A 25,886-nucleotide genomic window follows, 5' to 3' on the forward strand; every position below is an offset into this window, starting at 1 on the left:
GTATACAATAAATGGTAGAATACTAAGAAGTGTAGAGAAACAGTGGCACCTTGGAGTGCATGTCCACAGATCCCTGAAAGTGGCTGGACAGGTAGGTAAGGTGGTCAGGAAGGCATAGGGAATACTTGCCTTTATTAGCCGAGGCATAGAATATAAGAGCTGGGAGGGTATGCTGGAACTGTATAAAACGCTAGGTAGGCCACACCTGGAGTACTGCGTGCAGTTCTGGTTACATAGGAAAAATGTGATTGCACTGGAGAGGGTCGTGAGGAGATTTACAACAATGTTGTCTGGACTGGAGAATTTTAATTATGAGGCAAGATTGTATAGGCTAGGGTTGTTTTCTTTGGAACAGAGGAGACTGAGGGGGAGACCTAATTCTTCTTCTTTGGCCTCCTTGTCTCGGGAGACAATGGGTAAGCGCCTGGTTGTGGTCAGTGGGGAGACCTAGTTGAAGTGGATAAAATTATGAGGGGTCTACATAGAGTGGATAGGAAATCCCTATTCTCCTTGGTTAAGGGTTCCATAACCATGGGGCATAGTTTTAGGATAAGAGGTAGGAGGTTTAGAAGGGATACAAGGAGAAGGTTTTTCACCCAACGGGTCGTGGGGATCTGGAACTCGCTGCTTAAAAGGGTGGTAGAGGCAGAAACCCTCATCGCATTGAAAAAAATACTTGGATATGCATGTGAAGTGCCATTAACCTACAAGGCGACAGACCAAGAGCTGGAAAGTGGGATTAGGCTGGATGGCTGCCAGTTGGTCGGTGCGGATACAATGGATAAAACAGCTTCAGTCCGTGTTGTAAATTTTTATGATTCTATGATTTTACAACATCCATTGCATTCCCTCCATCAACCATCTGTTATTCATCAAAAAATGTAATTAGATTAGTCAAGTATGATCTGCCTTTTACAAATTTGTGCTGGCTATCAATAATTAACTCAAACCTCTCCAAGTGCTGATTGATTTTTTTTCCTTTGATTATTGTTTAGAACAAAGAACAGTACAGCACAGGAACAGGCCATTCGGCCCTCCAAGCCTGCGCCGATCTTGATGCCTGCCTAAACTAAAACCTTCTGCACTTCCGGGGTCCGTATCCCTCTATTCCCATCCTATTCATGTATTTGTCAAGATGCCTCTTAAACGTCTCTATGGTACCTGCTTCCACCACCTCCCCCGGCAGCAAGTTCCAGGCACTCACCAGTAAAGAACTTTCCTCGCGCATCCCCTCTAAACTTTGCCCCTCTCACCTTGAACCTATGTCCCCTAGTAACTGACTCTTCCACCCTGGGAAAAAGCTTCTGACTATCCACTCTGTCTATGCCACTTATAACTTTATAAACCTCTATCATGTCGCCCCTCCACCTCCGTCGTTCCAGTGAAAACAATCCGAGTTTATCCAACCTCTCCTCATTGCTAATGCCCTCCAGACCAGGCAACATCCTGGTAAACCTCTCTGTACCCTCTCCAAAGCCTCCACGTCCTTCTGGTAGTCTGGCGACCAGAATTACACGCAATATTCTAAGTGTGGCTTAGTTTCTAAAAAAAGTTTCTAAAACCTTACCCCCCCCACTGATGTTTAGCTAACTGGCCTGTAGTTCTAGCACTGTCCTTGCACTCTTTCTTGATTTGCCACTCTCCAATCCTTTGGCACCTCCTCCATATCTAGGGAAGATTGGAAGATTATGGCAAGCTGTTCCATTATCTCCATCCCCACTTCCTTTAGTAACCTGGGATGCAAGCCATCCAGACCAGGTAACTTATCCACTCTATGCATAGCCAGCCTTTCCAATACATACTGCCTATCAATTTTCACCCCATCCATTACCTCTACCATCTCCACTTCCAACAATCTTTTTTCAGCATTGTCTTCCTTAGTAAACACTGATTCAAAGTATTCATTAACTATTGTAGCCTTGCCCTGTGCCTCTAAACATCTGTTACTCTCTTTGTCCCTAATAGAACCCACCCCACCTCTTACTACATTTACCTGCCAGTAGATGATTTTTGGGTTTCCTTTTATGTTAACTGCCATTCTATTCTCATATTCTCTCTTTGCAAGTCTTCTTTTCCTCTTCATTTCCCCTCTCAATTTGCTATATTTGGCCGGGTTCTCGCTGTGACATACAAACATACAAATTAGGAGCAGAAGTAGGCCATTTGGCCCTTGAGCCTGCTCTGCCATTCAGTAAGATCATGGCTGATCTGTTTGTCTTTTGAATTTCACACTCCCATCTACGACCGATAACCTTTGATTCCTTTGCCTAACAAGAATCTATCTACCTCCTCCTTAAAAATATTCAATGACCCCGCCTCCACCATCTTCTGTGGCAGAGAGTTCCAAAGTCTCACAACCCTCTGAGAGCAAGAATTTCTCCTCATCTCTGTCCTAAAAGGACGACCCCTAATTTTAAAACAGTGTCTCCTAGTTCTGGATTCACCAACAAGAGGAAACATCCTTTCCACATCCACCTTGTCAAGACCATTCAGGATCTTATATACTTCAATCAAGGCTCCTCTCACTCTTCGGAACTCCAGTGAAAAATAGCCCAGTCTGTCCAACCTTTCCTCATAAGACAACGTGTTCATTCCAGGTATCAATCTAGTAAACCTCCTCTGTACTGCCTCCAACGCATTTACATCCTTCCTTAAATAAGGAGACCAAAACTGCACGCAGTATTAGAGATGTGATCTCACCAATGCCCTGTATATCTGAAGCATAACATCTTTACTTCTATTTTCAATTCCTCTCATAATAAAGGATAGCATTCCATTAGCCTTCTTTATTACAGGCTGTACCTACATACTAACTTTTTGTGACTCCTGCACCTAGATCCTTCTGCACTTCGGAATTCTGCAGTCATTCGCCATTTAAGTAATACTCTGCTTTTTTATTCTTCCTGTCAATGTGAACAACTTCATATTTTCCCACATTATACTCCCATCTGCCAAATTTTTGCCCACTCACTGAACCTATCTATATCGGCCTGCAAGCTCCTTATGTCCTCTTCATAACATACTTTCCTACCTATCTTTGTGTCAAATTTAGCTTCCATGCCATCATTCCCCTCATCTAATTTTACAATATAAATTGTAAAACGGTGAGGCCCCAGCACAGAGCCCTGTGGGGCTCCACTTGTCACATCCTGCCAATCAGAAAAGGACCCATTTATGCATATTCTCTGTTTCCTGCCAGCCAGCCAATCTTCTATCCATGTTAATATGTACCCCCCTACACCATGAGCTCCTACTTTGCGCAATAACCTTTTATGTGGCGCCTTGTCAAAAGCCTTCTGGAAATCCAAGTACAGTACGTCAACGGGCTCCCCTTTATCCACAGCACATGTCACTCCTTCAAGGACCTTCAATAAACCTCCTTTCACAGAACCATGCTGACTATTCCCGATTACCTTGAGTTTTTCTAATTGCCCAGCTACAACCTCCTTAATGATCGACTCTAACACCTTCCCCACGACAGACACCAAGCTAACTGGCCTATAGTTACCTGTTTTCTGCCTCCCCACTTCTTGAATAGAGGGGTTATATAATTGGTACTTTCCAGTCTGATGGAACCTTGCCAGAATGTAGCGAATTTTGAAAATATTAACACCAATGCATCTGCTACCTCATTAGCCGCCTCTTTTAAGACCCTAGGATGAAGCCCATCAGGACCCAGGGACTTGTCAGCCCGCGGCTCCATCAGTTTGGTCAGTACCACTTCCCTGATGATTGTAATTTCACCAAGTTCCTCTCTTCCTTCAACCTCCTGATTTACAGCTATTGCTGGAATGTTTTTGTATCCTCTATAGTGAAGACAGAAGCAAAATATTTGTTCATTGTATCCGCCAGAAGAATTCGCCTGACATGCATCATACACCCTCTTTTTTATTTCATCATATTCTCTATCTCCCTCATCATCCAAGGAGCACTGGCTTTGGTTACCCTCCTCCCCCTCCCCCAATCCCACCTCCCGTTCTTGTTGGAATGCACCTACCCTGTACCTGCAGCATCTCCTCCTTAAAGATTACCCATTGTTCCACTACAGTTTATCCTGTCAGTCTTTTGTTCCATTTTACACTGGCTAGATCCCCTCTCATCCCATTGAAGTTAGCCCTCTTCCAATTTAGAAGTTCTACTTTAGATTGTTCCTTGCTCTTATTTATTTATTATTTTACTTATTTTATTTAGAGATACAGCACTGAAACAGGCCCTTCGGCCCACCGAGTCTGCGCCGACCAACAACCACCCATTTATACTAACCCTACAGTAATCCCATATTCCCTACCACCTTCCTACACGAGGGGCAATTTACAGCAGCCAATTTACCTATCACCTGCAAGTCTTTGGCGGTGGGAGGAAACTGGAGCACCCGGCGAAAACCCACACGGTCACAGGGAGAACTTGCAAACTCCGCACAGGCAGTACCCAGAATCGTACCCGGGTCCCTGGAGCTGTGAGGCTGCGGTGCTAACCACTGTGCCACTGTGCCGCCCATTCTTCTCCATTACTAATCTAAATTTTATATACCATGTGTTCCCCGACAAGCACTTGGTCCATTTGGCCCACCTCATTCCCCAGCAGCAGATCCAACAATGCTTCCTTCCTAATTAGACCAAGAACATACTGGTCAAGGAAAGTTCTCCTAACACTTTTCAGAAATTCCTCCCCCCCCTTTCCCTTTACTTTAACATTATCCCAATCGATATTTGGGTAATAAAAATCACCCAATATAGTTCTTGCACATCTGTGTCATTTTCCTGCAGATCTGCTTCTCTATCTCTCTCTATCACTATTTGGAGATCTATGGAATACCCCAATAGCATGATAATACCCTTTTTGCTTCTCAACTGTAACCAAATGGATTGTGTCCTTGCCCCCTCAAGGACATCCTCTCTTTCCAACACGACAGTGTCTTCCCTAATCAGTACTGCCACCCCACCACCATTTTTTTCTTCCCTATCTTTTCTGAACACTTTTTCTCCTTGAATATTAAGTGCCCAGTCCTCACCATTTTTAAGCCACATTACCGTTATTGCCACTACATCATATTCCCACACGGCTATTTGTGCTTGTAGTTCACCAACCTTATTCACCAGCTTTAGAAGTTCAGTTTGATTTATTTTTTTATTGTGCCAAACCGAAAACCCAACTGATAGGTGTACAACAAGGAAATCCCCATATGTGCAAAACATTAATGTGCAGCTAGACTTGAAAACCAAGTGATATTTTTCAGCCTGTAAAAATACTACTGACACATGTTTCATTACAGCTTTGGAAAATACAAGTGAAGTCAAGCTGAGCTTGGATTTTATTGGATGTAGGTCACCAAGCACAAGGACGATGGGTGAATGGGACTTGATTCAGACACGGGCAGCAGAGTTTTATATGACCTCAAATTTACGGAGAATTGAATGTGCGAGGCTGGCGAAGAGTGAGTTGGAATAGTCAAGTCTAGAGCTAACAAAGGCATGTGTAAGGGTTTCAGCAGCAGATGAGCTGAGGCTAGGGCAGAGTTGAGTGATGTTACAGAGCTGGAAATGGGCGATCTTGGTGACAGCGTGGAAATGCGGTCGGAGGCTCATCTCGGGGTCAAGGCTGTGAACAGTCTGATTCAGCGTCAGACAGTTGCTAGGAAGAGGATAGCTAGAGAAGTTTGTGATGGGGACCAAACACATTGGCTTCAGTCTTCCCAATATTTAATTGAAGAAAAATTCTACACCTCCAGTACTGGATGTCAGGCAAGCAGTCTGACCATTTAGAAACAGTGGAAGGGCGATAAAGGTGGTGGTGAGGTAGGGCTGGGTCTTGTCAGAGGAAACTGATGCTCTGTTTTGGATGATGTTGCAGAGGGGTAGCATGTAGATGTAGGGGCCAAGGATAGACCCCTGGGGAACACCAGAGGTAATAGTGCAGTAGTGAGAAGCGAAGCCATTGTAGATGATTCTCTGGCTGGATAAATAACAATGGAACCAGGCAAGGGCAGCCCCACCCAGCTGTACGACAGTGGAGAGATGGTGGAAGAGGATAGTGCAGTCAACCACTTCAAGCGCTACAGACAGCTCGAGAATCAGCATTGCCCATGAAACTGAATTCACCTATTGATATCAGTAAGTATTTGCCTTCCCTGCTGTACCTGTGAGTCATTCATGAATCATTCCTACAGGATGTACAGGGGGAATAGTAACTTCACTCACTTTGGCTCGTCTTGTGACATTGTTAAACCTCTTCATGCACTGTGTGGCAGTTTGGAGGGCACTGGACGTGGTACTCAGAGGCTCTGTTACCTTTCTCCATAAAGGCTGGACCACGATTTTATGAAGCTTCTTGTCATAGATTCATAGAGTTATACAGCACAGAAACAGGCCCTTCGGCCCATCATGTCCGCACCGGCCATCAAGACTATCCATTCCAATCCCATTTTCCAGCACTTGGCCCGTGGTCTTGTATGCTATGGCGTTTCAAGTGCTCATCTAAATACTTCTTAAATGTTGTGAGGGTTCCTGCCTCTACCACCTCTTCAGGCAGTGTGTTCCAGATTCCAACCACCCTCTGAGTGAAAAACAATTTCCTCAAATCCCCTCTAAACCTCCTGCCCCTTACCTTAAATCTATGCCGCCTTGTTATTGACACCTCAGCTAAAGGAAAAAGTTTCTTCCTATCTATCCTGTCAATGCCCCTCATAATTTTGAATACCTCAATCATGTCCCCCCTCAGTCTTCTCTGCTCTAAGGAAAACAACCCTAGCCTATCCAGCTTCTCTTCATAGCTGAAATGCTCCAGCCCAGGCAACATCCTGGTGAATCTCCTCTGCACCCTCTCCAGTGCAATCACATCCTTCCTATAGTGCGTTGACCAGAACTGTACACAGTACTCCAGCTGTGGCCTAACTAGCGTTTTATACAGCTCCATCATAACCTCCCTGCTCTTATATTCTATGCCTCAGCTAATAAAGGCAAGTATCCCATATGTCTTCATAACCACCTTATCTACCTGTGCCACTGCCATCAGTGATCTATGGACAAGTACACCAAGGTCCCTCTGACCCTCTGTACTTACTATGTATGGTCCTACATATTCCCTTGCCTTGTTAGTCCTCCCAAAGTGCTCACCACACACTTCTCAGGATTAAATTCCATTTGCCGTTGCTCTGCCCATCTTACCAGCCCATCTATATCGTCCTGTAATCTAAGGCTTTCCTCCTCACTATTTACGACACCACCAATTTTCGTGTCATCTGCGACCTTACTGATCATACCTCATATATTCACGTCTAAATCATTAATGTACACTACAAACAGCAAGGGTTCCAGCACCGATCCCTGTGGTACACCACTGGTCACAGGCTTCCGATTGCAAAAACAACCCTCGACCATCACCCTCTGCCTCCTGCCGCTAAGCCAATTTTGGATCCAATTTGCCAAATTGCCCTGGACCCATGGGCTCTTACCTTCTTGAACAATCTCCCATATGGGACCTTATCAAAAGCCTTACTGAAGTCCAAGTAGACGACATCAACTGCTTTACCCTCATCTACACAAAAAATTCAATCAAATTTGTTATACATGATCTCCCCCTGACAAAGCCATGCTGACTATCCTTGATTAATCCCTGCCTCTCCAAGTGGAGATTAATCCTGTCCCTCAGAACTTTTTCCAATAGTTTCCCTATCACTGATGTTAGACTCACTGGTCTGTAATTACCTGGTTTTTCCCTACTACCCTTCTTGAATAATGGTTCTTTGAACTCCTTCTCTCCCTTTGGTGGTAAACTAGAAGACAACAGTTTTACCAAATACCTGATGAGGACCAGTCCAGATTAGTGTCAGAATTAGAAGGGCGGGTAAAAGTAATGCCTCACCACTAACCCAAAGCCCAAACCAGAACTGGCATTCCCCACAAGAAAGGATCGAAAGCCAGAAGGCAAATTTCTCCTGCTGCTTTCATGTACAAAATGGTATCCAGCTCAAGGTCAGTATTGGCACAGGCCTCAGATTGAGCTGAAAGAAATTCAGTTCCCTTTAAAACATCAAGAACTGAAAATTAACATTTGACAAGTGATAAAGAAGCAAAGGGTAGCTACTTTTCCTAAACATTTTAGATCCTCTTATCAGAGACGAGTCTGGTGCAATGGCAGATATTGGTGAGAGAAACAACACACTAACAATGTGGTCTGTATTTTGTGACTTGTGCAAAGATGCTTCCTTCCACTTTCTACTAAATTGAAGTAGCGAATTCTACACTAAGCAATTCTCACAGGTATTGGGTGCTTTCCAGATAAGAAACATAACTCATGCGAAAAACAAATTTCTTTTATGCATGAGTCAAAGCTCTGTAAAAGATTGTATATCATGGGTTTTGTGAGGGTTGATTATTTTTAAGTAATCTACAGTGCTCCAATATTATTGCAAAGGCAGTTTGCCGAGCAGGAGGAGGGATTGCCTGGGTGAAACCCAGCAGTAAAGTTAGCGGGCCATATTCTCAAATTTCGACTTGATGTAATTGTTATACTTTTCCTTCTGAGTTTCATGTTTCCAAGCTACAGAGTGGGTGTGAGGTGCACCTGTATGATGTGATCTGAAGTCCACTGTCTAAAGGGCCAGTACAGAAATGGAATTTGGTGGAGCCAGGAGCTGTTTAGGATGGATTCACAAAGATTAAGGGCACAGCCCAGATTCAGTAATGCTTTCCTTGAATTACTGCTGGCTGAAGCCAGGAATGGAGGGGCATACCTTACCCCAGCATGGGATGAAAAAATCTACGACTGTCACCAAGAAGGCGTGATTGGAGGTAGCTGAGGAGGTGAGCAGCAGGAGCATTGTCTTGTATTCAGTGCAGGAAGTGGTATATGACCTAACCAGGTTAGGAGAAGTAAATACATCTGTTGATTCCTTTACATCATGTGGTTTCAACAATTCCTCTCCCCACCCCCACTCTATCTTGCAAAGCATACACCATCACATCACTTCTCAGACCCACTCAAGTTTCAGCAGTACCCTTCATTTTCTTTGCATTTCCTCGCCTTTCCCACGTAGCCATCCATGGTTGCCCTGTCCATATGTAATGTGATACATCTGAAAAAAACGCCTTCCCTAAATACACTACATCCATCAGGTGAATACCTGATCTTTATTCCCTTACAGATCTGTTCTTTCACCCCATGTGGGAGAAAAGAGAACAAAATGCAAGGAAGAAGTAGGGAACCGGAGGTGTCCCACAACAATTTGTACAACTCACAGATACAGAGGAGGAGGCCATGAAAATAAGTGGCACATCTGCATCCCTCTCAATCAGAGATGGAGAGACAGGGAGCTTGCAGATAGCTGGTGACTGAATTCAAAATACCTCTGACACACATGCTGACTTTATTTCATCAATGGCTGAACTATGTGAAGATTGATGATGGTGATGTCAAGTTTGTGACTTTGTCATGACTAATTCATATTCCTGCCTTTTGCTTCCAAGGGCCTTCACGCAAAGAGCAAAGTCACAGGTTCGGAAAGTGCTGTCGAAGGAGCCTTGGTGTGTTGCTGCAGTGCATCTTGTAGATGGTACACACTGCTGCCACTGTGCATCGGTAGTGAAGGTGGTGGATGGGGTGTCAATCAAGAAAGCTGCTTTGTCCTGAATGGTGTTGAGCTTCTTGAGTGTTGTTGGAGCTGCACCCATCTAGGCAAGTGGAGAGTATTCCATCACACTCCTGACTTGTGCCTTGTAGATGGTGAACAGGCTTTGGGGAGTCAGGAGGTGAGTTACCTGCCTCAGGATTCCTAGCCTCTGACCTACTCTTGTAGCCATGGTATTTATATGGCTACTCCAGTTCAGTTTCTGGTCACTGGTAACCCCCTGGATGTTGATAGTGGGGGATTCAGTGATCGTAATGCCATTGAATGTCAAGGGGAGATGTTAGATTCTCTCTTGTTGGAGATGGTCACAGCCTGGCACTTGTGGCACACGAATGTTACTTGCCACTTATCAGCCCAAGCCTGGTTATTGTCCAGGTCTTGCTGCATTTCTATACGGACTGCTTCAATATCTGAGGAGTCGCAAATGGTGCTGAACATTGTGCAATCATCAGCAAACATCCCCAGTTCTGACCTTATGATTGAAGGAAGGTCATTGATGAAGCAGCTGAAGATGGTTGGGCCTAGGACACTACCCTGATGAACTCCTGCAGTGATGTCCTGAAGCTGAGATGATTGACCTCCAAAAACCACAACCATCATCCTTTGTGCTAGGTATGATTCCAACCAGCGGAGAGTTTTCCTCGATTCCCATTGACTCCAGTTTTGCTAGGACTCCTTGATGCCATACTTGGTCAAATTCTGCCTTAGTCCCAAGGGCAGTCACTCTCACCTCACCTCTGGAGTTCAGCTCTTTCGTCTATGTTTGAACCAAGGCTGTAATGAGGTCAGGAGCTGAGGGGGCCTGGCAGAACCCAAACTGAACGTCACTGGGCAGATTATTGCTAATCAAGTGCCGCTTGATAGCACTGTCGACGACACCTTCCATCACTTTACTGATGATCAAGAGTAGACTGATGGGCCTGTAATTGGCCGGGTTGGATTTGTCCTGCTTTTGTATACAGGACATACCTGGGCAATTTTCCACATTGCCGGGTAGATACCAGTGTTGTTACTGTACTGGAACAGCTTGGCTAGGGGTGCAGCAAGTTCTGGAGCACAGGTCTTCAGTACTATTGCCGGAATGTTGTCAGGGCCCATAGTCTTTGCACTATCCAGTGCATTCAGTTGTTTCTTGATATCAAGCGGAGGGAATCGAATTGGCTGAAGACTGGCATTTGTACTGCTGGGGACTTCAGGAGGAGGCTGAGATGGATCATCCACTCGGCACTTCTGACTGAAAATTGTTGCAAATGCTTCAGCCTTATCTTTTGCACTGATGTGCTGGACTCCCCCATCATTGAGGATGGGGATATTTGTGGAGTCACCTGCTGCAGTTAGTTGTTTAATTGTCCACCACCATTCCCAACTGGATGTGGTAGGACTGCAGAGCTTAGATCTGATCCGTTGTTGTGGGATCACTTTGCTCTGTCTATCTCATGCTGCTTACGCCATTTGGCATATAAGCGTGGGTTGTAGCTTCACCAGGTTGACACCTCATTTTGAGGTATGACTGGTGCTGCTCCTGGGATGTCCTCCTGCACTCTCATTGAACCAGGGTTGATCCCCCAGCTTGATGGTAATGGTAGAGTGGGGGATATGCCGTGTCATGAGGTTACAGATTGCGGTTGAGTACAATTCTGCTGTTGCTGATGGCCCACAGCACCTCATGGATGCCCAGTTTTGCGTTACTAGATTTGTTCGAAATCTCTCCCATTTGGCACGGTGGTAGTGCAAAACAACACGATGGAGGGTATCCTCAATTTGAAGACGGGACTTCGTCGCCACAAGGACTGTGCAGTGGTCACTCCTACCAATACTGTCATGGACAGATGCATCTGCGTCAGGCATATTGGTGAGGATGAGGGCAAGTATGTTTTTCCCTCTTGTTGGTCGCGCACCACCTGCCGCAGACCCAGTCTAGCAGCTATGTCCTTTAGAACTTGGCCAGCTCGGTCAGTAATGGTGCTACCGAGCCAATCTTGGTGATGGACATTGAAGTCCCCCACCCAGAGTACATTCTGCACCCTTGCCACCCTCAGTGCTTCCTCCAAGTGGTGGAGTATTGAATCATCAGCTGAGGGAGGGCGGTAGGTGGTAATCGGCAGGAGGTTTCCTTGCCCATGTTTGACCTGATGCCATGAGACCTCATGGGGTCCAGATTCAATGTTGAGGTCTCCCAGGGCAACTCCCTTCCGACTGTATACCACTGTGCCGCCATCTCTGGTGGGTCTGTCCTGCCGGTGGGACAGGACATACAAGGGGATGGTGATGGCAGTGTCGGGGACATTGTCTATCAGGTATGATTCCGTGAGTATGACAATATCAGGCTGCTGCTTGACTAGTCTGTGGGACAGCTCTCCCAACTTTGGCAAAAGCCCCCAGATGTTAGTAAGGAGGACTTTGCAGGGTCGACAGGGCTGGGTTTGCTGTTGTCGTTTCCGGTGCCTAGGTTAATGCCACGTGGTCCGTTCGGTTTCATTATTTATTGACTTTGTAGCAGTTTGATATAACTGAGTGGCTTACTAGGCCATTTCAAAGGGCATTTAAGAGTCAACCACATTCCTGTGGGTCTGGAGTCACATGTAGGCCGGACCAGGTAAGGACAGCAGATTTCCTTCCCTAAAGGAGATTAGATGCCAAATGCTGAACTCTGGGAGTATCACTGAGAAGGAGAGTGAAAAAGGTACAGGAGCAATTTTGCAAGGTATAGACATGTCACGCACATTCTCCACAATAACAAAGAGAATAGTAGATTCCAACTCCAAAGGTTGTGAACTCGTGGTGCAGGTAATTGCAAAAAGTGCCAGTAATGCATCCTTTTGTAAATGAACCTTATGTAGATTCTCAAAATGTCCAAAAAGATCTAGGAATCTTATATTTCGTGCAATAACAGCGCATAAGCAGCTTAATGCTCTGAGACACAAATTTGCTCAATCATTTTAGTGCCAAAAATCTCAAGAGAAAGAACCTGACCTGGAAGATTCCTAGTTTTCTCACTTCCTGATGGCACCTCTCACCCTGAGTAGCTATCAGTAGCTGAGTATTTCTAATGACAGTGCCAAGGGATAATAAAAATAAAAGCATAGAGGCTAAAGTTCATCGTATCTCTGATATAAAATGAGAGGAAGAAAGCAGGAAGTTCAACAAAAGTTATGCCTCAGCCACAGATATCAGTGATAAAGAAGATGTGGATTTTTCTTTACATTTTGTGTGTTTATACACTCTGTTCTGCAGATCAGTATAGACAGCGGGCAGAGAAACTCATGAAAGAAACTCCTCTAATAGATGGGTGAGTCAAATAAATTTTTATGTAAAATTATAAAAATGTCACATGTTAACTTCCTCAAATGTCTTCAAGCTGACCTTCCAGTGAAATCACACGTGAAGACGATGACATTCGTTTAGCTGTCCACAGCTTTCAAGAAAATTCTTGGTCATATGACCCAAGTTGTCATTTTGTCTTGATATAGGTACTTGAAAATTGGTAAAGGAATATTCCAGTACCAGTAGTTACACCATAGAATCTCCTCACCTATAATCAACAGTCAGTACGTTGATAGGAGAGGTTCCAATGTTTAACCTCTGTCTGCTCTCAAATGTGTTTAGAGAAGTTGTGGTGTATAAAACGGAAATGCACACCACACTGGCTGAATTTTACAGTGAAAAACATAATGCTTAATGCAAACGACATGCTTGGCTACGGAAGCAAACTTGCCCATTGGGAAGGGTGGCGCAGTGGTTAGCACCGCAGCCTCACAGCTCCAGTGACCCGGGTTCAATTCTGGGTACTGCCTGTGTGGAGTTTGCAAATTCTCCCTGTGTCTGCGTGGGTTTTCTCCAGGTGCTCCAGTTTCCTCCCACAGCCAAAAGACTTGCAGGTTGGTAGGTAAATTGGCCATTATAAATTGTCCCTAGTATTGGTAGGTAGTAGGGAAATATAGGGACAGGTGGGGATGTGGTAGGAATATGGGATTAGTGTAGGATTAGTATAAATGGCTGGTTGATGGTCAGCACAGATTCAGTGGGCCTGTTTCAGTGCTGTATCTCAAAATAAATAAATAAATATTTTTGGTCTCGGCAGAGAGCTTGGGGCTGTAGGTAGGTGAACCCACACCTCCTCTCTTAAACTCCTAACTCTAAGGTTCAACCTGAACGTGTCCAGGGGAAGAAAATGGTCAAGGTTCTTTTAATAGTTTAGTGTAGTACTAATAAACGTACAAAGATCAATATCAAACCCACAAACACCTTCTGAGCTGTACTCATGCTGTTATTCCTGGAATTGCTACTTCTAAAAAGCTGATGCTTCTGTACTGCTGCTAATACTACTGCTAAAACACATGTTTCTTTTCTTAAACTACCAAAAAGAATGAAAATCACACCCATGACAATGATTGCTGCAAACCCCACCCCAAATATGTGTCTTCTTACATATTTTAATAATCTCATATTCTGCTTCATGAATAGTCCATTAACATATTAAGGTGGTTTCAATGGGGAATATCCTGGTTATTGTATCAAGTAGGTTTCGCTGGTATTAGCATTTCCAAGGAATGTGGGGCATTTCCAGGCACATAAAGGTCATTAGCCTGTGGATATCATTTACAATTCCGTAGTTTGGTCACAGGGGACGAGACAGATCCTTTAACTGGACAGACACATGCCTATTGTGTGGTCTGATGGCTTCATTAGCTGCCTCTTGACTAGTATATTGAAAGATTCACTCATTGTGTCAATGTAAGGTTTTCATGGTTCCTGGAATGCTAAGAGGCAAAGTTCGGTTTCCCCAATGTTGAATGAATGCTTGCTGAAGGACTGGCTACATAGGCCATTTTCATGTCACGTCCAGCTTCTATGATGTGTAAGAATTGGCTGGTAGCAGGACCAATATGAGGTGGTGGGTAATCGCACCAACTTATTGCTGCGTTGCTGTCCATTCTGATTTGACTTCAAGACTGTTGGCCAGTTGGCCAGAGCTCTTGTCAGAAACCGACAAGAGGCTCATGCATATAGATAAATTGGGGTCAACAGACACAGTTAAGACCCCAGTGCTATTTTTGGCTTGGTCTGTCTGATTACCACCAGTTCCTGCTGCCACTCACTAACCATGGATAGTACAAATCAGGCAATGGCCATTTCCAGCAATAATTCAAAGGATCTTCAGCTGCAGTCAGGGCACCTGGATTCTGCTTTGGGAGACATGGAGACATTTTAATGGAATTTTTGTGGGGATTGTATGTTATAGGCTTTCAAATGTATCGCAGTTGGTGCCGTGACGTCTGCGCACATTTTGCTTGCTGCTCCAAAATGCCGCTTCTTTTTAACAATGTTGCTTATACCCCCTTCCCTTTATGCTGCTGCTCCAGGCCCTACAAAAGCATCCTGCTCGCGTTCCCACCTCCAGATCAGCAAGCTGCTTATTGGGGAATGCCTTTCATGATGGCATCTTGCCAGCCATATTATAATGAGGATCCGGGAACATAATTGGTTGGATTCCGTGCTGATTTCCACAGGTGGTCATCGCATACACTCCACCTCGATAATGCTCAACACAAAAATCACCTTCCCCCCCCAACAAATCATAACTGTGATGGAGCCAAATTAGCTCCTTTGGAAGATTTGTCTCTAAATTAGATGTGTAGCTACAATCAGCTGAAGTGCTGTTCTCAGTGTAGCATGTTCTTTATAGCTTACCTCATTACTTTGGCCAATATTTATCAAAATGCATACTGTACATATTTTAAGGAATATTCAACAAAGAGCTCCTCTGGCAACACTTGTTTAAAAGGTAAACTCTCTTCATGAGAAAGAGTTTGATAGACTTTTTCATTTGGGAGGAAGAAAGCCAGAAAAGTTGCAATTTTATTAAAGTGACATTAGACACAAGAGACACAATATATGGTTTGATGCAATTTATATGTTTGTGCTGCTTGTTTCTAAACAAATGATAAAAGGTTTGTCATTTTCTCATGACGATCATGCCCCTTTCATCCCAGTGGCCTTAGTTTTCTTGTTTTGTTAATGGGCTATGTGAGACTGGGCACAGAGTAACAATTCCTCCATAACTTTGACAATGGATTCAGGACAGTCAAAGGCTGCACCCTGCTGTATTGATGCCTCCCTTGATGTATTGCTGGGGGCTGTGAGGAGCTGGAGTCAGATACTCTTCCCTAGTAATGGGAGGAAGAAATCTGTTGCTGCCACAAAAAAGGTGTGGATGGAGCTACCCAGGAGGTCACAGTGCCATGCTTCTGGATCCAGTGCAGCAAGCACTTCAATGACCTAGGAAGGTCAGGAAAGGTGAGTACAGTAACACAAAAGCAAAATACTGCAGATGCTGGAAATCTGAAATAAAAACAGAAAATGCTGGAAATACTCAGTAGGTCTGGCAGCGTCTATGGAGAGAGAAGCAGAGTTAATGTTTCAGGCCTATGACCAAAACCCTTCCTCACTAATAGGTAAAAAAGCAGCTTTGAATACTGGGTATTTTTCGCAGTATTTAAATGAATTTTAATCAGCCCCCTCAATTGTAATTGTGCTCTCACTTTGTTTCCAATGGCAAGTTTCAGGAAGCCCATGGAAGTGACGCTAAAGTTGAGATACTGCCTCAATTGAGCAATTATCTTATGTTAATAGGCAACCCGCTTTTCCAGAGGGAGCTGTGCATAACCAACCTAATGCACCCAAGTTAAACATGCATATTGATGAATTTCCTGATGCTTGCACTTTTCCCAGCTTTAACCACCACCCCACCCCCCACCCCCCCCCCCCCCCCCCACTACCTGCACCTAAACCCACACACTCCTCCATGTTAAAATTTCCATCTTTATTTCAATTTATACCTGAATTTCAATGGAAAGGAAATGTTGCTTGCACAATAGGAGTCATGGTTCATTCTCAATGCTGAATTCTTTAAGTACTGAAGAGGTGTTCAACACCTCAATAGAATTAATTTTTTTTTCAAAATTATCTGGAAATTAAATAATTTTGTGCGCTTCCCGATTTACGAGAAATTCTAGGGAAATGTATTTACAATCTAATGTGTCACAATCCATCTTAACATTTGACCATTGAGACCATTTTTTCTATAATCAGACACAATGATCTCCCTTGGCAACTTCTGCTACGTTACCACAACCAACTGAGCAAGGTGGATCTGAACACACTGAATGGGACGCATACCAACATCCCGAAGCTGAAAGCTGGTCTGGTAGGAGGGCAGGTAAACATGTTTGCTTATTAATTGATTTTCATACTGATATTCAACATTCAAGATTAGATTAGCTAGGTGGATGAAAGCAATTGAAGGGATAGGGGAACAAGGTGGGTAAATGTGATTAAAACTGTTTGCTCACATTGAGAGTAATCGCCAATTTGGACTAGTTGGGGTGAATGGCCTGTTTCCAAGATGTAGCTTCTATGTATTACTAACATTAATTTTAAAGAAGCACTGACTTTATGCCAAGCAGGGAGAATGGAGAACAGTCAAACATTTTTTGCTAAGGCTGAAATCACATTTAAGCATCATGGTGACATTTTATAAATGATGGGGCTGAAAATTCTCAGATTCACCCATAATGCTTTCTATTCAGGCCAAGTTATCCAAAAGTAGCTATTTTCTGTGTGCACCTCCAAACAACAAAGCCTTGGACATTTCTATCATCAATTATCAGTTGACATGAAGAGCATTTCTGGAGCCAGAACATTTTTTCTTCATGTCCCACTAGCTCAAGATGTGCATTCTGTTGCCATGTATCATTGCAATTAACAGCCTGAAAATGACAACAACTTGCATTTATATAGCTCCTTTAACAAAGAAGATCATTCCACAATGCTTCACAGAGATGCAACAAAAAAGTAACTAATGTAATTTGGCCAATAAGTATAAGCAAATGCAAACACTAGTCATGGCTAGAATTAATGATGCTTGAGTTAGGAGGACAATAACTTACCTTAGAAGCCATCAACCATTTGTGATGAGAAAAAAATAGTCCTACATCTCTCTTTGGATTTTTTGAGAATTTGACTAGAATTTGTAGCAATGGCATTTGAATTTGCTCGTACTTATTTCCATGTAAATATATATAAAGGTTATTGGAAGGATGTGGCAAGATGCCAGCAGAGTGAGAAGGCAGGTGAGTGAATAGCTGAAGTTTCACCTGAACTGAAGTGTAATTGGCTAGAATCTCTGAGTTCTTTTGATTTAAGAAAAGTTATCCCTGTAAAAGAGTGGGGCAGGTGTTATAAAGGTAAGTGACAGAGGCAGTCAGTGCTACCTCCACCATCCCATGTACAGTAACACAGTGTCAGAAAAGATTTAGTGGCCTCACAAGATTGGCCATGATAAGTAATGGCACAAGTCCCCATGTACCTCCTATAAGAATGATAGAGCCATGACTCACCTTCATACCTACCCTAAACCTCACAGAGTAAATAAATGGTGAATGTCAAATTTTAATACTCACAAGAAACCTCATGAACTCCTCACACACCTCTTTCCCACCACTTGTATTCTCTCACAGCCTGACATAAGAGTTGTAGTGTGAGTATCAAATAAGAAATTATTAAAACCAGCCTGCACCAAAGTGTAATATCACCATGGTATGGATGCAGACATCTGGGTTAAAGAAATTGTAGTTGCTAACCAAATTTCGCTTTCTTGTGTTTTTCTGCTTGCAAAGGAAAAGATTGGCCACAATCAGCACTAAAGGTCATCCATAGGGGTAAGATCAGGCAAAATAGGAATTAAGTGCACATGAGGAGAAAGCAGTGCAAGCCCTCAGAAGACACACAGCAGAGGCAGTGGGAGATGGGAAAGTAAGAGGTAAGCTGCCAAGAACAGATTGGTAAGCACAGGGACAAGGTATAGTACACTGGATTGTTGCTATTTCCAGATGTTCAAATGTATAGCTGGTGCATTACTGACCTGCAGTATCTGCAAAGTGACAAATGATAGTTCACCCTTCTAAAGCTAATTTCCTTTCTTTACCCTCTCAAGGGTAATTTCATGAACAAGCTGTGGATCTAAGGGGCTCTGATCTCAGGCCAATTCTGCAAATGAAAAATGATAATGGAGATAGTTACCATACATGTGATGGAAATGTGGTAGGTTGGGAGGAGTTCACTATCTGCATCTGCAGCACTGTGCAGGACGTATGTTAGGCCATGTAGAACATCCTTGAATATGTAGCAGTCCAGGCAGTAACTGCAAGGTGTGAGAAGTTTCTGAGGATAGTAGTGACTTCTGGTGTGGCAGCTATGACTGCTTCAATAGATGCCTTGCAGGACAACCTTAGGAGGATGTTTTCACAAGAATTCCAGAATATATTTGGAGCTAATATGGCTTGCTTTCATGTCAGCCATTACACCACTTGAGTCCTTGCCCACTATCAGATCAGGATGGTTATAATAAGGCTAGCCCCTTCCAATCCCCTCTAATGCCAGCACATGAGGGATCTTCAGGCCTAGACCTGGCTGCCCTTGGAATTATGGGAGAAAAGTAGCTGAAGTGGGTTCTTCAATTATATTAGGATCACTCAAATGAATTTCACCTCAGCCTTTGATGACTCCAATGCAAACACCCTGGCCATCCATCTTACAAACTGTTGTCACTCATGAAACACTACACAGAAGCAAATGGAGCATCATTCTCTGTACGAGTATAGAACATATGATGTAATGGAGTGAGAAAAGGCCATTCAACCCATATAGCTTGTTTCTTCCAAATCCTGAAAAGAGCTGAATATCCTAATTATATTATTGACATTACTCACTCATAACCAAAGTATAAATTTGATTCTTGCAAGTTTCAGTTCGGTAAAGTTCTAATCTGTTCTTACAGTTTTGGGCGGCTTTTACACCATGTAGCACCCAGTACAAGGATGCTGTGAGGCAAACCCTGGAGCAGATAGATGTCATACACAGAATGTGTCAAATGTACCCTCAAACCTTCCAGTATGTATCTTCAAGCAAAGGTAAGTAATCCATTTCTAATGTTTGTTATCAACACTTCCATTTAATGTGCTGACATTGCGTTTGTTTGCCTTGTGGCCTACTTAAGCTGTGTTAAACACTATTGCTTACCACATCCTCTGATGGACATCTTTGGAAACTCGCCAGCAGTAAATAGTGCATCACCAGCACAAATTCATGGAGTCATAGAGTCATTTATAGCACAGAATGAGGCTATTTGGCCTGTGGAGTCCATGCCGTCTCTCCACAGAGCTATCCAGTCAGGCCCACTTCCCCGCTCGATCCCCGTAGCCCTGCAAGACTATTTCCTTCAATTGGCCATTCCAATTGCCTCTTGAAGTCATTGATTGTCTCCGTTTCCACCATCCTTGTGGACAGCAAGTTCCAGGTCATTACCACCCACTGCGTAAAAAAGTTCTTCCTCATACTGCCCCTGCATCTCTTGCCCAAAACCTTCAATCTTTATCCCTTAGTCCTTGTACCATTAGTTAATTGGAACAGCTTTTCCTTGTCTAACTTATCTAAGCCTGTCATAATCTTGGACATTTCTATTTAATCTCCCCTCAACCTCTTTTATTCTAAGGAGAACAACCCAGTTTTTCCAACCTAACCTTGTAACTAAAGTTCCCCATCCCTGGAACCATTCTGGTAAATCTCCACTGTACGCTCTCAAGGATCCTTCCTGAAGTGTGGTGACCAGAACTGGATGCAGTACTCCAGTTGGGGCCTAACCAGATCTTTATAAAGGTTCAGCATAACTTCCCTCCTTTTCTACTCAATGCCTCTATTTTTGAAGCTCAAGATTCCATATGCTTTACTAACTACTCTCTCAATATGTCCTGCCACCCTCAAAGATCGATGCACATGCACCCCCAGCTCCCTCTGCCTGCACACACTTTAGAACTATGCCATTGAGTATATATTGTAAGTGAGTGGGCAAATACATGGCAGATGCAGTATAATGTGGATAAATGTGAGGTTATCCACTTTGGTGGCAAAAACAGAATGGCAGATTATTATCTGAACGGCGATAGATTGGGAAAGGGGGAGGTGCAGGGAGACCTGGGTGTCTTTGTACACCAGTCGCTGAAAGTAAGCATGCAGATACAGCAGGCAGTTAAGAAGGCAAATGGTATGTTGGCCTTTATAGCGAGAGGATTTGAGTACAGGAGCAAGGATGTCTTGCTTCAATTATACAAGGCCTTGGTGAGACCACATCTGGAGTATTGTGTGCAGTTTTGGTCTCCTTATCTGAGGAAGGATGTTCTTGCTATGGAGGGAGTGCAGAGAAGGTTCACCAGACTGATTCCTGGAATGGCAGGACTGACATATGACGAGAGATTGGGTCGATTAGACTTGTATTTGCTAGAGTTTAGAAGAATAAGAGGGGATCTCATGGAAACCTACAAAATTCCAAAAAGACTGGACAGACTAGATGCAGGATGTTCCCGATGGCAGGGGAGTCCAGGACCAGAGGTCACAGTCTAAGGATAAGGGATAAGCCATTTAGGACTGAGATGAGGAGGAATTTCTTCACCCAGAGAGTGGTGAGCCTGTGGAATTCTCTACCACAGAAAGCAGTTGAGGCCAAATCATTAAATATATTCAAGAAAGAGTTAGATATAGTTCTTAGGGCTAAGGGGATCAAGGGATACGGGGAGAAAGCAGGAACAAGGTACTGAGTTTGGGTGATCAGCCATGATCATATTGAATGGCTCGAAGGGCCAAATGGCCTACTCCTGCTCCTATTTTTCGATGTTTCTATATTGTCTCTCCCTATTCCTTCTGCCAAAGTGCATCACCTCACGCTTTCCAGTATTACATAACATCTGGCACCTCTCTGCCCATTCTGCGAGCCTATCTATGTCCTGTTGCAGGCGGTTCATATCATCCTCACTGTTGGCCACACCTCCATGTTTGGTGTCATCGGCAAATTTTGAGATTCTGCTTTGTATTACAAGATCCAAGTCATTTATATATTGCAATAAAAGCAGTGGTCCCAGCACTGACCCTTGGGGAATACCACTCTCTATCATCCTCCAGTCTAAAAAACAACCATTGACTACGACTCGCTGTTTTCTGTCCTTAAGCCAATTTTTTATTCAATTGGACACTTACCGTCCTATTCCATAAGTTTCAGTTTTGTTAACCAGCCTTTTACGTGGTACTTTATCAAATGCTTTCTTGAAATTCATATAAACAACATCCACACATTCCCTTCATCAACCTTCTCTCTACTTCATCAAAAAATTTCATTAGATTAGTGAAACATGATCTGCCTTCAGTGCAGCAGCCTTCAGCATACCAACATGCTTGGCCAATGTGGTGCTCATTCTCAGGAAGCACCTTAAAACTGCATGTTCTCGCAGTGTAAGCTAAGCAATACAAATGTTGTTGCTGGAAGTCCAAAGAGTCTTCCAGTATTGATCCCAGTACAGCTGACCAGGTCAGCGGGAGAGCATTTCATTGCTTGCACAGGTACCACTTTGGGCATTCTCTGGTGCCTGTCCGCCCATGATGGCCAAAAGAATCTGCAGCCACCCAGTCTTGCAGAATAATGGCCCAGCAACCTCCAGCCCCACATCTGTGGAAGGGAGACAATGTTTACATTTTTTCATTCTTTCCTTTGACGGGGAATTAGGTGATATGGCCCTATTGTTAGAGCCTGTGTTACTCTTCTGGCTGCTGATATGCCACAACTCACTCAGCACACTCAGATATGGCAGCCGCTGATTGAACTAAAGGGGCAGGAACTCCTTGGGCATGATTATCAATGGTTACCTGATATTAAGGTCTTTTCAGGTGCAAATTGTGCATGGTACATTAGATGGCACATGACACCTTGCTGCTTTGCTCCCCCCTCCCCCACCCCTTGTTGTTGTTTGCCTTTTAAGCATTGATGGAAGTTCCATGCTCTGCCAGGCAAATCAGAAATTTCTGGAAACATCAGCGGGTCTTAGCAGGAAACTGCTAGAACCCTGATAAATTTTAGACCACATGCCTTCCTAACGGTTGAAGTATGCTACTTCCCATCAGGTCAGATTTGGACTTTGCAGCTTGTATTTACAGCTATATTCCCACGTTTGCATCACAGAATTGTTACAGTGCAGAAGGAGGCCATTCAGCCTATTGTGTCCACACCTGCTCTCCGAAAGAGCAATTCCCTCAGTTCCATTCCCCCACCTTCTCCCCATAACCCTGCACATTTTTCCTTTTCATATAACAGTCTAATACCCTTTTGAATGCTTCAATTGACCCTGCCTCCACCACACTCTTCAGCAGTGCATTCCAGTTGTGTGAAAAAGTTTTTCCTCATGTCACTTTTGCTTCCCTTACAAAATACTTTAATTCTGCGTCCTCTCATTCTCAATCCTTTCACGAGTGGGAACAGTTTCTCTCTATCTACTCTGTCCAGACCCCTCATGATTTTGAATACCTCTATCAAATCACCTCTCGGCCTTCCCTTCTCCAAGGAAAACAGTCTTAGCTTCTCCAATCTATCTTCATAATTGAAGTTCCTCATCCCTGGAACCATTCTCGTGAATCTTCTCTGTACTCTCTCCAATGCCCTCTTTCCTAAAGTGCAGCGCCCAGAACTGGACACAATACGAACATACGAACTAAGAGCTGGAGTAGGCCACTTGACCTTGTGAGCCTGCTCCACTATTCAATAAGATCATGGCTGATCTGATTGTGATACTTCAGCTGAGGCCAAACTAGTGTTCTATATACACGTTCAACATAACCTCCTTGCTCGTACTCTATGCCCCTATTAATAAAGCCAGGACACTGTATGCTTTATTAACCACGCTCTCAGCCTGTCCTGCCACCTTCAATGACTTATGCACATATACACCTGGTCCCTCTACTCCTGCACCCCCTTCAGAGTTGTACCCTTTATTTTATATCGTCTCTCCATGTTCTTCCTACCAAAATGAATCACTTCACATTTCTTTGCATTGAACTTCATCTGCCACCTGTCTGCCCATTCCACCAACTTGTCTATGTCCTTTTGAAGTGCTACTGTCTCCTCACAGTTCACAATGCTTCCAAGTTTCATATCATCTGTAAACTTTGAAATTGTGCCCTGTACACCAAGGTCTAGGTCATTGATATATATCAGGAAAAGCAAGGGTTCCAACACTGACTCCTGGGGAACTCCACTACAAATCTTCCTCCAGCCCAAAAAAACATCGATTGACCAATACTCTTTGTTTCCTGTCACTCAGTCAATTCCGTATTCATGTTATTACCATCCCTTTTATTCCATGAGCTATAACCTTGCTCACAAGTCTGTTGTGTGGCACTGTATCAAATGCCTTTTGAAAGTCCATGAACACCACATCAACAGCATTGTCCTCATCAACCCTCTCTGTTACCTCCTCAAAAAACTCCAGCATGTTAGTTAATCATGATTTTCCCTTAAGTAATCCATGCTGGCTTTCCTTAATTAACCCATATTTGTCTATGTGACTATTAATTTTATCTCAAATTATTTGTTCTAGAAGTTTCCCCACCACCGAAGTTAAACTGATCAATCTGACTCCTGAATGAATTAAAACCAAGGGCTGTTTGGACTCCTCCAGGTGTTTGATATCATGCAGAGCCTAGATTCAAACCAGGTTTTAAAAACTCAATCAGATTACTGCGAATCTCTTTAATATTGTGAGAAAGCAAGATTTCCACTTGGGCTCTTGTAGCATCAAAATAACAGCAAAGATCATGCTTGGTGAACAGAGTGTGATTCAGACAATCAGTAATGATGTAGGTCTTCCCAGCTGTCCTTCACACAGTGATACTGTGGATACCAGTGTCAACTTTAGAGGGAAGTATATCGACAGTCTAACATCTTTTGGAGGCTTATTAGGTGATCAGAGGTCACAATAATGGAAACAGATATCTCACAATGCAGTGAGCAGGATCAAATGTCTGACACATACTTCAACATTAGTTATCTTTAGTGCCTTGTTTTTATGTGGCTAAAACACAAAAACAAAAAGTTGGTAGGGTGGGAGAGATAGTTTATTGTAAATTACAATGACATTTTATTATCCATAGAGATATCCACAAATTCTTTCTCAAAATATGCAACAGCACACTCTTCTTTAATGGCAAGTAGCAATCCTTTAATAACTCACCATAAATCCCACCCCTCCCCCAATGGCACTTCCGACCTACCTCATAGCACCTATTTTCCAGACCCTCAACACTACCAGTATGAGTGGTCTGTGCCATGAAATTGTTAACATTGTAATCTCGGGCTCAGGTGTTTAAAAGAGAAACAAAGCGATTGACTCCTGTGATGATCACTCGTGAATTTTTGGAAGATTCCTGTGACATTAAAAGTTAAGAACAGTGGTGAACATTCCCAACACTGGAGGAGCTTAGCTAATGTGTGGCTATAACTGCAGGTCTTCAAGGCTCAGGAGACACATTTTAGTCACAACTTTCTTGGTGAACCTTTGCCCCCTCATGCACTGTTCCTCCACTATGCCCAGGTAGCTGACTTTGATGCGATGGAGTGGGGCTAATACCAATTGCAAGCCTTCTTTGCTCCCTACATTCCCAAGCCAACCTCTCCTCCCTCCTCCTCTTGCTCCACTGCAATGCACCTGCCACTTACCCTCTGAACACATACTTCAAGGTTAAAAAAAACTCATATGTAATATTCATTTATTGTATTGCATTGCTAAAGTGAAATTCAATATCTTTCCCTTCCTTAATCTCACAGAATGGAATTTTCTGAAGCTCCATGCCACCTGTTGGTCCTCACATATAGTGTGTGGCTAAACAGAAAGTCGGAAGCAGTGCACTTGCCATTTCTCAATAGCACTATCTATGTGAAAATCCCCACCCGTTCCTTCCACCAACTCCAGTCCTGAAAAGGAGTAAAATACGGAATGCTGAACAAATTCTTCATTAACGACCTTAAGGGGGATTTAAAATCAAAAATTGTCTTTTTCTCTGTGTTTGCTAATATTCATTAACCAACTCTTGAAGAAATAAGAAATCCAAGGGAAGGACTAAATATGGATTTAAAAAGCCGACGAGTGCAAAAGCAAAATACTGCGGATGCTGGAAATCTGTGGCAGCATCTGTGGCGAGAGAAACAGTTAACCTTTCAGATCGAAGTTCTGGTGATATTACATTCCTTTTTCTTTATGGTCAGTTTTCCGCTCTTGAACAGAGCAAAATGTAACTCTGTTTAGGTGTTTGAAGAGGAATTATTACCTGAAAGATAGAAAGCTGTTCAACAAGAGGTGCTTCCGCTTTTCAATTAATACATATTTCC

At 43.4% G+C, this 25,886-nt stretch overlaps 1 protein-coding gene across 1 annotated transcript in view; it reads left to right on the forward strand.

The window, feature by feature from the left end:
- Positions 1-12,777: 12,777 nt before the first annotated feature.
- The window catches only part of dpep1 (dipeptidase 1), a 29,073-nt gene continuing 15,964 nt past the window's right edge, over positions 12,778-25,886 (forward strand). The window contains exons 1-3 of the mRNA XM_068049265.1: positions 12,778-12,914; positions 16,718-16,844; positions 19,464-19,596. Of these exons, the coding sequence (XP_067905366.1) occupies positions 12,778-12,914; positions 16,718-16,844; positions 19,464-19,596 (397 nt within the window). The remainder of the gene's footprint in view (positions 12,915-16,717; positions 16,845-19,463; positions 19,597-25,886) is intronic.

This window comes from Heterodontus francisci, chromosome 17 (genome assembly GCF_036365525.1).
Source record: "Heterodontus francisci isolate sHetFra1 chromosome 17, sHetFra1.hap1, whole genome shotgun sequence".
Taxonomy (NCBI): Eukaryota; Metazoa; Chordata; class Chondrichthyes; order Heterodontiformes; family Heterodontidae; genus Heterodontus; species Heterodontus francisci.